A 12,442-nucleotide genomic window follows, 5' to 3' on the forward strand; every position below is an offset into this window, starting at 1 on the left:
ACCACCCATTGCTTGGAAAGTCACAGTCTGAACTGGAAGCCATTATATTCCCTCCCAATTGAGGAGTAGCTAGTAGGCTGCCTGGATGAGTGGAGTCACCCTGAAGCCTGAGAGCACATCATAACGCAATGAACCTTCTGGCCATTGCCCGCAGTGGCTCACCACACAGTGGAGCAGAGCACAAACCCACAGATTCAAGGTTCTAACCCCATCAGCCCCTGCTTCTGGGATCTGTTTCTTTGTCAGACTCCACCAACACATTCTAGTGTGACCAAGAGCAAAACTAAAGCGGAGCTATGCAGATAGGAATTAACTCTGTGGCTATTAAGTCCCATGGGACAAAACAAATGGCCTGCCGTTGGAGGAGAAGGAAACATCATTTCTCCTAAAATCTGGGGTTATGAAGGAGAGAGGTCAAGCTTTGCCCTACCCCTACAACATTCCTGATATTAATGAATAGCTGCTATTCACTTCTATAGGGATACAAGTATAGCACTTAATCTGGGGACCCTACTTTGGCCTGGTGGTGGTCTGTCCTCCACTGAAAGGGACTGGATTGGGAGGTGCAATGCAGTCCCCCAGGCAGCCCTCTCCCTCTCATAATGATGGGCCTTTTGCTGGTTTATGAAGGGAAATAGAGCATTACCAAGTACAGTTCTAATCAACCCTTTCTATTCAATTTCTGGGGCTCCTTCCTTTGGAAAAGAGGCGACTAAGGGGAGACATGACCGAGGTGTATAAAATTATGCATAGAGTGGAGATAGACTGCCTTGGGATTGCTTTAATGAAAGGCGGTATATAAATTTAACAATCAATCAATCAATCAATAGTGGACAGGGAGAAATTTTTCTCCCTCTCTCATAACACTAGAACAAGGGGTCATCCTATGAAATGGAAGGTTGGGAAATTTAGGACCGACAAGAGGAAGTACTTTTCCACACAGAGCATAATTAATTTATGGAATTCCTTGCCATAAGAGGTGGTGATGGCTTGGATGGCTTTAAAAGGAGTTTAGACCAATTCATGGAGGACAGGTCTATCAATGGCTACTAGTCTGGTGGCTGTGGGTCACCTCCAGCCTCAGAGGCACGATGCCTCTCAATATCAGTTGTAGGGGAATAACAGCAGGAGAGAGGGCATGCACATCCCTCTTGCCTGTAGGCTGCCCAGAGGCATCTGGTGGAACACTGTGTGAAACAAGATGCTGGACTAGATAGGCCTTGTGCCTGATCCAGCAGGGCTGTTCTCATGTTCTTAATTTCCACATTAAGATACTTTTGATAGGTTCTTCTTTTTTACTGTGACTAAGAATCCTTTTTATTGTGACTAAAATTTCCTGTTATTACCTTTTTGATTAATGGCCCACCATTTAAGAGAGAACTGCTTTTTTCCAGTAATACTTCCACATTTTTGCAAGCAGATAGCACTACGAAACTGGATCCAGGTGATCCAAGTTTGAATACCACTTTAGCTACAAACTCTCAATGTAGCTTTAGTGAAGTCATTATCTCTCAACCTCAGATTCCCACTTCCAACCTGGAAGTAACAGTGGCCGACATCCAAACTAATACTGTGCATGTGCAGCCATAAGAACACATGTGCAAAAGCAGCACACCCAGTTCTGAAGTCTGGGCACTTAAGTGCGGAGGGGTGGGATTTTTTGCCAATCTCCCCTTCTTCCAGAAGCACTCAGTGACGGTTACATGATCATCAGTGACATATTTGTGTATTGCACAAAGCTCTTCCAGGGGAAGGGGAAATTGATGAGAAGCACCCACCCTTGTGCTCAAGAGGCTGCACTTCAGAAGTAGGCATGCAGTTGCTGCATATGTGCTCTTACTGGCTGCACATGCACAGCGTTAGTCTGGATGTCGGACAATAGTGATGTGAAGATTAAGCTTTAAAAATCAGACAAATCAAAATAAATAAAAAAAGGACAGGCAAACATTTAAAACGAATATTGTAAGAACTATACAGGAACCCATAGGCCAGCAGCTTTTATTCCTTGTACCTACACTATTGTATTAATTTATGGCACATTACCAACCTTTCAGTAAAAAGAAAAACAAAACAAAATCAAGGGGGGAAAAACATACCTGTGGTTCAACCTGAAAGGGAGAAAAGAAGAAAAGAAGATTAAACATACTGACTGACTGACTGAATGAATGAATGCAGCTTTACTTCGATCACAGACCAGAGAAAGATTAAAATACTGTAAGAGTAATATTTAGCCCTATAGGTATCATCATTAACCCCGTCAATCAGATGGCATTCAGTGGGTGAACGGGCTGATTAGTTAACTGGTCTAAATAATCCTTCTTTTGCCAAAACAACCTCCTTTTGGGGGGATTGTTTATACATGGCACTTTACGGAAGCCCTATTCAGTTGTAAGGAAGCTGGCGTGCTTGGAACCCTCCTGTCCCTGCTTTCCACAGCTACAGTATTTGTCTGCACTCAGAGACAAACACTGTACTTCTGGAGAGAATTTTCCCATGACTGGAATGCTGGAGTGCCCCTTTCTGCAAATGCTGGAGAGTGGGAGGAGGGATGGCCTCAGGGCGGCTGTACATCAGGGTGGCACAACTTCAGCCCACCTACAGAAGTTGGACTGCAACTCCCATCATACTTGACTATTAGCCACTATGGCTGGGGATGATGGGAGTTGTATTCCAAAACCAACTGGAGGGCTGAAGTTGTGCAGCCCTGCTGTACATACAGCATCCTAGGATTTCATAATGACTGAACAGGGTTAGAGTCTCATATGCCAGAAAAGACAGGTTCTTGCCTCAAGGGGATTTATAGTCTAATATTCTGACTATGGAGGAAACAATCAAGAACATCTTGGGGACCATAACAGACCTCCTGCCCCTTAGTATTTGCTTAATTGGTAATTGTGACCTCTTAAGTCTGGATAACGTGTGTCTTTCTTTTTTTTAAAGACTCAAACACCCTTTGGCAGATGGAATGATCTCATTTCTTTGCTATGACAACCACTTAGATAACTTTGTTTTGTTGAAAAGCAGTCTATAAATATTCATAATCCTCATCATAGTAACAACAACAACAACAACAAAATAATAATAATAATAATAATAATAATAAAAAAATGGTCAAGAACGAGAAACTATTCAACACCAATGAAACAAAGCAGGCCTACAAGAAAGAACAAGTCAAGAACCAAGCAGAAAAATGGAGAAATAAGCCCCTGCATGGTCAATATTTGCACAATATAAGTGGAAAATCAGACATCACCAAGACCTGGCAATGGCTTAAGAATGGCAACTTGAAGAAAGAAACAGAGGGTTTAATACTGGCTGCACAAGAACAGGCACTAAGAACAAATGCAATAAGAACCAAAGTCGAAAAATCCACAACAAACAGCAAGTGCCACCTTTGTAAAGAAGCAGATGAAACAGTGGACCACCTGATCAGCTGTTGCAAGAAGATCGCACAGACTGACTACAAACAAAGGCATGACAAAGTAGCAGGGATGATACACTGGAACATCTGCAAAAAATACAAGCTACCTGTAGCCAAGAATTGGTGGGACCATAAAATTGAAAAAGTTGAAGAAAATGAAGATGTAAAAATATTATGGGACTTCCGACTACAAACAGACAAACATCTGCCACACAATACACCAGATATAACTGTAGTTGAGAAGAAAGAAAAACAAGCCAAAATAATCGACATAGCAATAGCAGAGGATAGCAGAATAGAAGAAAAAGAAATAGAAAAAATCACCAAATACAAAGATCTACACATTGAAATTGAAAGGCTGTGGCAGAAAAAGACCCAAATAATCCCAGTGGTAATTGGTGCCCTGGGTGCAGTTCCAGAAGACCTTGAAGAGCACCTCAACACCATAGGGGCCACAGAAATCACCACCAGCCAATTACAAAAAGCAGCTTTACTGGGAACAGCCTATATTCTGCGACAATATCTATAACAATTGACAATAAAATTCTGGCATCCCAGGTCCTTGGGAAGGACTTGATGTCTGGATAAAACAAACCAGTCAATAACACCTGTCTGACTGTGTAAACAATAAATAAATAAATAAATAAATAAATAAATAAAATGTAGTATAGACTCTTTCAGTGGTTAAATACTCTTTAAATCAGCTATAAAACACTCCTGAGACCCCTGCCTTGGAACATTTACAAGAATGCCATTAGCACTAAACACCCTTCCAGGGGATAGTCCAGTTAAAATCTAATTAAAAACCCACATTTTTAATTTGTGCTTAATGAATAAATTAACCATATTGATTACTCAATTAATTATTTTAGTCCTAATTATAACTCTCTCGGATCAGATAACATTTCTTGTTTACTCCATGGAGGTTTTCCACCTGTCTTGTCATTCGTTTCTCCCTGACTGGAATCACACTGCAGGGTTTAATATACAAATCAAGAAAACTACATGTGACTGTGGAAATGGCCTGCTCATGAGACTTGTACTTTGGAGATTTAAACCCTCTCTTAGGTGCATGCAATCACATCCACAAGTGTGCGGAATCCCTCTCTTTGTTCCTCCCTGTGCGAGTTCCCTCCCATTATGTAATCAGCTGGTCAGACAATGTAAGGGGCTCTTTTCAAAACAGTAGGCAGGACAGAAGCAGAAATGAAATGATTTTTATTTTTTTGACAGATTCTTAGGATCTTATAAAACTTTAGAATCTGAACTCAAACTTTTTTCAGCAAAGGATTTGTATGTGGATGGTATGGGTGGTGGTGGGAGGGATGAACTCGGTATTCACCTCCTCCCATATGAGCCCATGCATGCATTGATGGGCTCTTTCAGTGCATCCAATTCCCAAACTCCAGATCTGTAAACACCTGTGGACTGTTCTTTGATCTATCCATCCAACATATGTGGAGATCTGTGTCTAGAAGACAGACACCACTGACGATGAGGAGCGAAGTCAGTGTCTGACTACCAGGCTCATCCACATGGCCACTGGAAGGGTAGCAGAAGCACTCAGCCTGGGTAGCAGAGCTGAGCGCACTCTCTTGATTTTTGGAGATGTGCTTGCAAACATTAAGGTAGGAGGCAGGGAGAATGATCGAGTGGGAGGCAGCAACTGGGTAGGACAAGTACATCCTACTCAGATTCCAGCTTTTGATTAAAGCAGGAGGAAACGCTGTCCTACCCAGTTGTCGCCTCGCACACAGTCATTCTCCCCACCTTCTCCCCTTGCAAGCACATGACCCAAAATCAGGAGAACTCCTGGCTCTCCTATCCAGGCTGTGTGCTTCTCCTACACTGCTGATGGTCATGTGAAAAAGCCATCAAAAAATTAATGGTGTGAGTACATTTCTAAGAAAAGCACATTTGCAGTGCTAGTCTCTAAGCTTAGAAAGCACCAGAGCACTTGTGCAAAGTGCAGTGGTTTTTGCCATTTGGCTCCAGAAACTGTTTCTTGATTGGTGGAAACATGTCTCTGAGAGTTGCACAGATCACATTTTCTTTCAAGGAATAAGCCAAAATCAGTCAGTTTAGACACAACAACCTATCTTGGTTTATGATTGTAAATCAGAAGTAGATGCTCATGCAGGCATGGGAAGTGGGGAGCATCAGCTTTCAAGCCATGTCAATGCCATGTCTGTGTCACATCTGAACCAGCCCTGAGAATTTCGGAAACCAATGTATGGATTTGATGCCAATACATTTATTTAGTTATTTAATAAATACTTAGTTTGCTTAGTGTCTGAAGCTGGGGGGCAATTCATTCATTCATTTGTCTAAATGATTACTCATATTTAGGGCATCTTGAATACATTTTTTATTGAAAGGTAGAATGCAAAGGCAAGAAATAAAATAGAAATAAATAAATAATATACGCAGAACACAAGCCAAGCCTGAAGGACAGAATTTGTCATTTGACCTAAAAGTAAGGAAACAACAGAAAAACCATAAAACCTGCTAAATCCTGAGAAAAAAACAGCAAAAGCTGAAGATGAGGAATAACAGAGAGATAATTATTTAGGAATGATACCTCAATAGGGCCTTGGAAATCTGATAAGTAGGTTCCGATCCCAAAGGGAGTTAACATGCAATCATTAAACTGGTTACTCTGGAGTATTCCCATGTGAAAATGAGTAGGACTAGAGCAGGAGAATAGGGATGTGCTCAAACACGATCCCTTTAAAATCAAGGGCTTTTCCAGCCCCTTTAATGCGGGAGGAGAGCCAGCCCATCCCTGCTCCGCCTCCACTTTCTGCCATTGCCATTCTGGCAGCACTCCCCCCAGGTATCTGCAGGTGCTGGCAACACTCTCCCCACATTGCCCCCGCATGGTGCCAACACACAAGTGGCCGTTGTGCATGCATGAGAGGGCAGGCTGGCAGCTGGCGGGGGGGAGAGTGCCCCTGGCGCCCACAGATAGCTGGGGGGAGCCAGTATGGAAATGGCAGTGAGCAGAAGAGGAGCAGAGATGGACCTACTCTCCTCCATGTTAAAGGGGCTTGGAAAGCTGTCGATTCTAAAGGGATGATGCCGTGATTTGGCTTCTGAATCGCATTTCAGCACATCCCTACAGAAGAAAGCATATTCTAAACTGCCTTTTCAAATCTCACGTGACTAAAATGCATGGTTCATTGTAATATGTTCCTAGTCATATATGGTATGACTGTTGAGTATATTTAGTCTGAATGGCTGACATGATGGAGGCAAATCACTCATTGAAATTAAAAGGACAAGTTAGGCATTGTCTAACTTCTCCTTTTAATTTAATGTGATTTTCCGCATCATGTCAGCCCAATTAGTTTTGCAGCCCAAATGGATCAAAACATTCTCACTGCTCATGCCTCTTGATTTAGAAAAGCACTCTGTTGCATGCATGCACATTGTGGGAACCCCAAAATTGTACAAATGGCATTACAGAAGACTATATACATTATTCCAAATTGGGATGAAACATCAGCATATGTTTACCAATAGATATAATTTTAAAAACCTTGTGGACAGGTGTTACTTACTTACTTTGCGTATCAGGAAACCAATGGACAATAGTTCTGTACTGCCTGTATAATGTGCAGGTTTTTGCATCAGAGACACCGCAACATTGTAGTTTTTTAGGTCAGGCTCCTGCACTTGGAAGGAATACTGAGGGTTTCTTGAAAGGGCATCTGTTGTAAAAAATCATGATCACTATTAGCTAAAACATGCAACCAACTATATCAAATCCATAGCCAGAACATAGGTTTGTCAAGGGCCCCCACCTTTTCCCTGCAGAGTAGATATAATTGAGCAAGGTGGAACGCATGTCCTTTGGCCCTGAGGAGGAAGGCCTGCTGGTTGGGTGACAGCACTCTCCCCCTCTGCCTCCTTGGCTCACTGGCACCCTGTTGGCTTCTGATCAGAGGCCTCATCTCAGCTTAAAGCAAGACCTCTCTAGGAAAGGGAGGGGGAAGAGTGTCAGGCAGCACTCTACTAACCTCCTGACTGACTGGCTAGTGCTCAGGTTCAGCCTATCCCTCCCTCAGCCTGACAGCCTCAACAGCAAGGGATGTTTGCTGAGCATTAGCCAGCCAGTCACAAGGAGAGGAGCCTGATACTCCTCCCCCTGTCCTCCTGAAGCTGAGATGCAGCCAAATAGATCTTTAGTTAGAGGAGCTTAGAAACCCTTTTGGAATCCAGCCCAGGTTAAAAATAGCAGTTCTTATATTGCCATGGGATGTGGTGTTGGCCACCAGCTTGGATGGCTTTAAAAGGGGGTTAGACAAATACACGAAGGACAGATCTATCAGTGGCTACTAGTCTGGATAGCTATAGGGTACCTCCACGATCAGAGGCAGGATCAGAGCCCCTGGTGGTGCAGTGGTAAAACTGCCGCCCTGTAACCAGAAGGTTGCAAGTTCGATCCTGACCAGGGGCTCAAGGTTGACTCAGCCTTCCATCCTTCCGAGGTCGGTAAAATGAGTACCCAGAATGTTGGGGGGCAATATGCTAAATCATTGTAAACCGCTTAGAGAGCTTCCAGCTATAGAGCGGTATATAAATGTAAGTGCTATTGCTATTGCTACCAGTTGCAGAGGAGCCACAGTGGGAAAGAGGGCATGCCTTAAACTCCTGCATGTAGTCTTCCCAGAGGCATCTGGTGGGCCACTGTGAGAAACAGGATGCTGGACTAGATAGGCCTTGGGCCTGATCCAGCAAGGCTATTCTTAACAGGATAAAACAAGAATACTTCTTTTCTCCACCCTTCCCCCACAAACATTCCTTAGGAACTGAGTTCAGTTTACCATAGAAAATTTCGTCATTCCTCTGCTGCCACCCGCTGCCCTGTCGGAATTAAACGCTGCACCATGCAGCTACAGTGCTGCTTCCAGCAGACCGTGGGTGGCATCGGCACATAAATGGTGACTGCGCATGCGCGGATGCCATTTCCATGGTCAGCATGGTGTTGCTGACCATGTAAATTGTATCTGCACATGCACAGTGCGGACCCCATCTTCATGCAGACGCCACCTGCGGGCAGTTGGGTTAATACCCACAGTGCCACGGTGGGGTCGGGGAGGAGCAGGTAAGACTTGCCTTCCTCCTTTTAAAGTGCCCTCTCTCTATCCCCCTGGATATGCATGAAATGCTTCATGCACATCCCTAGGGCATAGCTATAACTGAAATGTATATGTGTGTGGGGTGGGTGGCAAATGTCCTTGGGGCCCTGATGGAGGGGGGTATTGGAGGGGTGACAGCTAACTCTTTGCTCTTCCCCTTGCACCTGTCTAAAGAAGAAGGGAGGGCAAGGGGGAGGGGATCTATCTTTTCCCTTCAGGGTCCACTCCAACCTTCCTATGTGATATACTATTAAGTTGTATGCTGACTTAGAAGCCTTGACCCTCAGTCCTGTATAAGTGATGACAGGCTCCGCATATACACAGACATCCCTGTTGACTGGGAGCACCTGATAGCATAGCATTGTTGAAACTAAGTGAGTACGGACCTGATAAGTGCTTGAATGGCAGATCTTTAATTGGGAGCCTTATGTAACCTGAATGCCTTCCTGAACAGCAGCATGTAATAATAAAAGCAATGCCCGGAAAGCCTTGACAGCTGCTATTTACTGCTATACAAGATTATGGAATTGCTATATTCAAATATAGAAGAAAAAGGCTACAGACACAGACACCAATGGAACATCATGTTCCATTCATAGGCTCTTAGGCTCTAGGCTCTGCCTTATTTTTGCATGTCCGGAACATGCAAAGATAATCAGAGCCTAAAGTAAAGTAAAGTAAAGTTGTGCTGTCAAGTTGATGTCGATTCCTGGTGACCACAGAGCCATATGGTTTTCTTTGGTAGAATACAGGAGGGATTTACCATTGGCATCAGTGCCAAGAGCCTATGAAATGTGTTGGTTGAAAAATGTAAAGAAACTATAAATATAGAGCTAAGGTGATTACCTTTCTGACGGGTGCTTCCTGTCAGTCCTCGAGCCCACTGGTTGACATGCATATCCATCAACCATGTGGTGCGGCTCTGTTCTCCAAAGTCCAGGAATGTTGGCACATTATTGCAAACATACAGGAAGGAAAATTGTTGTTTGAAATCTTGATATGATATCCTGAAAAAAGACAAAATATTTCATGCTGATGCTTCAAGCTGATATTAGTAGTCACTAGGCCTGTGCACACTCAGAAGATTGGGATTCGGATTCGACCTGATCTGAATTTGACAGTATTGGATTCAGATTTTATAGGCTCTGACAATGTCAGATATTGGATCAGATTCGGAATGTGAATCTGAATTCTGACTTAAATTAGAATTTTTCTCCATAGCAGTCAATGGGGAAATTTAAAAAGTCAACAAAAATAACTGGTTGGTCCCAGTGCCTTGAAACATACCACACACACAGGGAAAGAGGTCAGGGCTCACTGTAGAGAATTCCTTTATTTTTGGTGAGTTTTTGAATTTTTTGTTTTAAAAAATGGCTAAAAATTGTGAAGTTTTACAAAAACATCTGAAAATGATGATCCTCTTTGGACAATCATTTCTCCAGCATGTGAAGGAATCTGCCTTTTGCTTTCATGAAAAGGGGTGACAACATGCCCCCTTCCCCCCCCTTTTATATTTCTGAAATGGATCGGCATACAGTTATGAAATCTGGCACACATGAAGTCCACCTTGGCAGGACTATGTGTAATTTCTCTCAAAGCTAGGGGTTAATCCTCTGATTTTTGGTGAATTTTTGAAAAATATATTTCAAATGGCGAAATCAGGCTTCTTCTTTTTCTTCCCCATTGCAGAAGCACACAACCAGTAAAAACGAAAGTACTTTGAATGTTTCTGTTTTGTGGTAAGAAAGAATTTCTCACTTTCCCTTCTAACCATTGAGGAATGCCTTAATGGTGTGAAGTTCTTTTAATCCCTTTTAAAAGGTCTGCCTGTTCCTGCAATGTAGAAGAAAAAATTAATATAAAATTAAAGGAATGTCCTTTTTCCTCCACTTGGGGGTAAAATGATGGTACAATGAGGGGCTTCAGATCCAAAATCTTTTGTAAAGTCCTGGCTAGAAACAAGACAGCTTTCACCATTTTTAGCCATTTTTAAAAAAGAATCCCCCCCGCAAAAAATTCACCAAAAACCAGGGGATTGACCCATAACTTTTAAATAAATTACACAGATTTCATCCAATGTGAACTTCATGTGTGCCAGATTTCATAACTGTATGCCCATCTATGCCAGAAATATAAAAGGAGGGGCAAAAGGGGCATGCTGTTACCCCTTTTTATGAAGGCAAAGGGCAGGTTCCTCCACATGTTGGTGGAATGATGGTCCAAGGAGGGTCATCAGTTTCATAAGTTTTTGTGAAGCCTAGAAGCCTAGCAGAGGGGAGGAAGAGTCCATCTGCTTCCCATCCAGTGTTGCCCAATGTGAGAGAGCGAGGGGGTGCTGGTGGCTCCTGCTGCTGTTGCTGCCTGCCTGCTTCTGCTTCCCCTGTGAGACTGCTGCCTGCTGCCTCTGGGTAACATCTGTGGGAAGAGTGTGTGCAGGACTGGGGCCAGGGTTGAGTGACTCAGCAGTTCCTGGGGGTCACTTGCCCAGTTCTGGGCTGTTATAGGAATACTGCCTATGGTGGTGGACCCACCACCAGTGGGGTCACAGAAGGGGCCACCTTGCGGGATAACGATGGTGAGGGACAAGTGTTTGGCTCAATATCCTTTGTGGTGTGTAAAGGTGGGTAGGTATTTTAATTTGGCTTCCGTTTTAAAATCCTGAGTGAGTTGAGTTCTAATGTTTCTGGGTTTGTCTGGAGATGGGGAGACAGGGGGTGTATCCACTGATTATGGGGCAGCTATTCCAGTGGTGGTGGGGAATAGAAGAAGTAATGTTGACAAGTCAGCAGACCATTGCAGGAGAAGGGAGATCAGAAACATAATTGTTGTTTCCTCTTCTGGCTGACCTGCTAGCTCTTTGACCTTGGAAAGAAATGCCCCTCACTCACAGAACCTCGTCTTGCTCCTTTGTAATGCCAGGGTGGTCTAGAAAAAACCCAAAATCATCTGTGATCTGATTCTGGATGAAGGAGCAGATCTGGTATGTATTACAGATAATTTGTTGGAGGAGGCTGGTAGCCCAGTCTGGTCCCAGCCTCTCCCTCCAGGGTACTCTGTTGAGGAGCAGGGGAGGGGACATGGGCGGCGAGGTGGAGTGGCTGTGGTCTAAAAGAACAATATCTTATTTGCCAGGATCCATTTCAAAGTGTCCGACCATACTGAATGTGTGTACTTAAGTTTGGGGACCAGGGATAGACTGGGATTTCTGTTGTTGTACTGATCGCCCCACTGCCCGGAGGAGTCCCTAACTGAGCTGACGGACTTGGTCTCAGGTTTGGCATTGGAGTCTCCCAGGGTTGTGGTGCTGGGCAACTTCAGTGTTCACTTTGGGACCAATTTGTCCGGGGCAGTTCAGGAGTTCATGAACAATGGCCATGACAACTATGGGCCTATCTCAAGTGTTCTCGGGACGGACACATATTTCTGGTCACACACTTGAACTGGTCTTTTACTCTGATCAGGGTAGTGTTCCATGGGTTGGGATTCTGGTGATTTCCCTATTGTCATGGATGGACCACCATCTGGTTAAGGCTGGATTCACAACCACGTTCCACCTCTGCAGGGCCCATGGGCCCATTAAAATGGTCTGCCCGAGAAGGTTATTGGATCCAATAGGATTCCGAGAAGCCTTGGAGGGATTTAGTGTTGGCTCTGCTGGTGATCCTGTCAATACTCTGGTGGAGAATTGGAATAATGAACTCACCAGGGCAGTGGACACGATCGCTCCTAAGTGTCCTCTCCAACTCACTTCGAAACTGGCCCCTTGATATACAGAAGAACTACAGGTGCTGAAGTGGTGAGGTAGACTAGAGTGCAAGTGGGAAAAGACTTGACTCAAATCCGACAGATTACTACATACAGTAGAGTGCATTTGAAG

General features: G+C 43.9%; 1 protein-coding gene across 1 annotated transcript in view; it reads right to left on the reverse strand.

Annotated features, from left to right (window-relative positions):
- The window catches only part of CAPN13 (calpain 13), a 115,192-nt gene that overhangs the window by 38,753 nt on the left and 63,997 nt on the right, over nucleotides 1–12,442 (reverse strand). Inside the window, exons 9-11 of the mRNA XM_053283287.1 lie at nucleotides 9,412–9,572; nucleotides 6,989–7,134; nucleotides 2,097–2,108 (exon numbers count right to left, since the gene is read on the reverse strand). Of these exons, the coding sequence (XP_053139262.1) occupies nucleotides 2,097–2,108; nucleotides 6,989–7,134; nucleotides 9,412–9,572 (319 nt within the window). The remainder of the gene's footprint in view (nucleotides 1–2,096; nucleotides 2,109–6,988; nucleotides 7,135–9,411; nucleotides 9,573–12,442) is intronic.

The sequence above is a fragment of the Hemicordylus capensis genome, chromosome 1 (assembly GCF_027244095.1).
Source record: "Hemicordylus capensis ecotype Gifberg chromosome 1, rHemCap1.1.pri, whole genome shotgun sequence".
NCBI lineage: Eukaryota > Metazoa > Chordata > Lepidosauria > Squamata > Cordylidae > Hemicordylus > Hemicordylus capensis.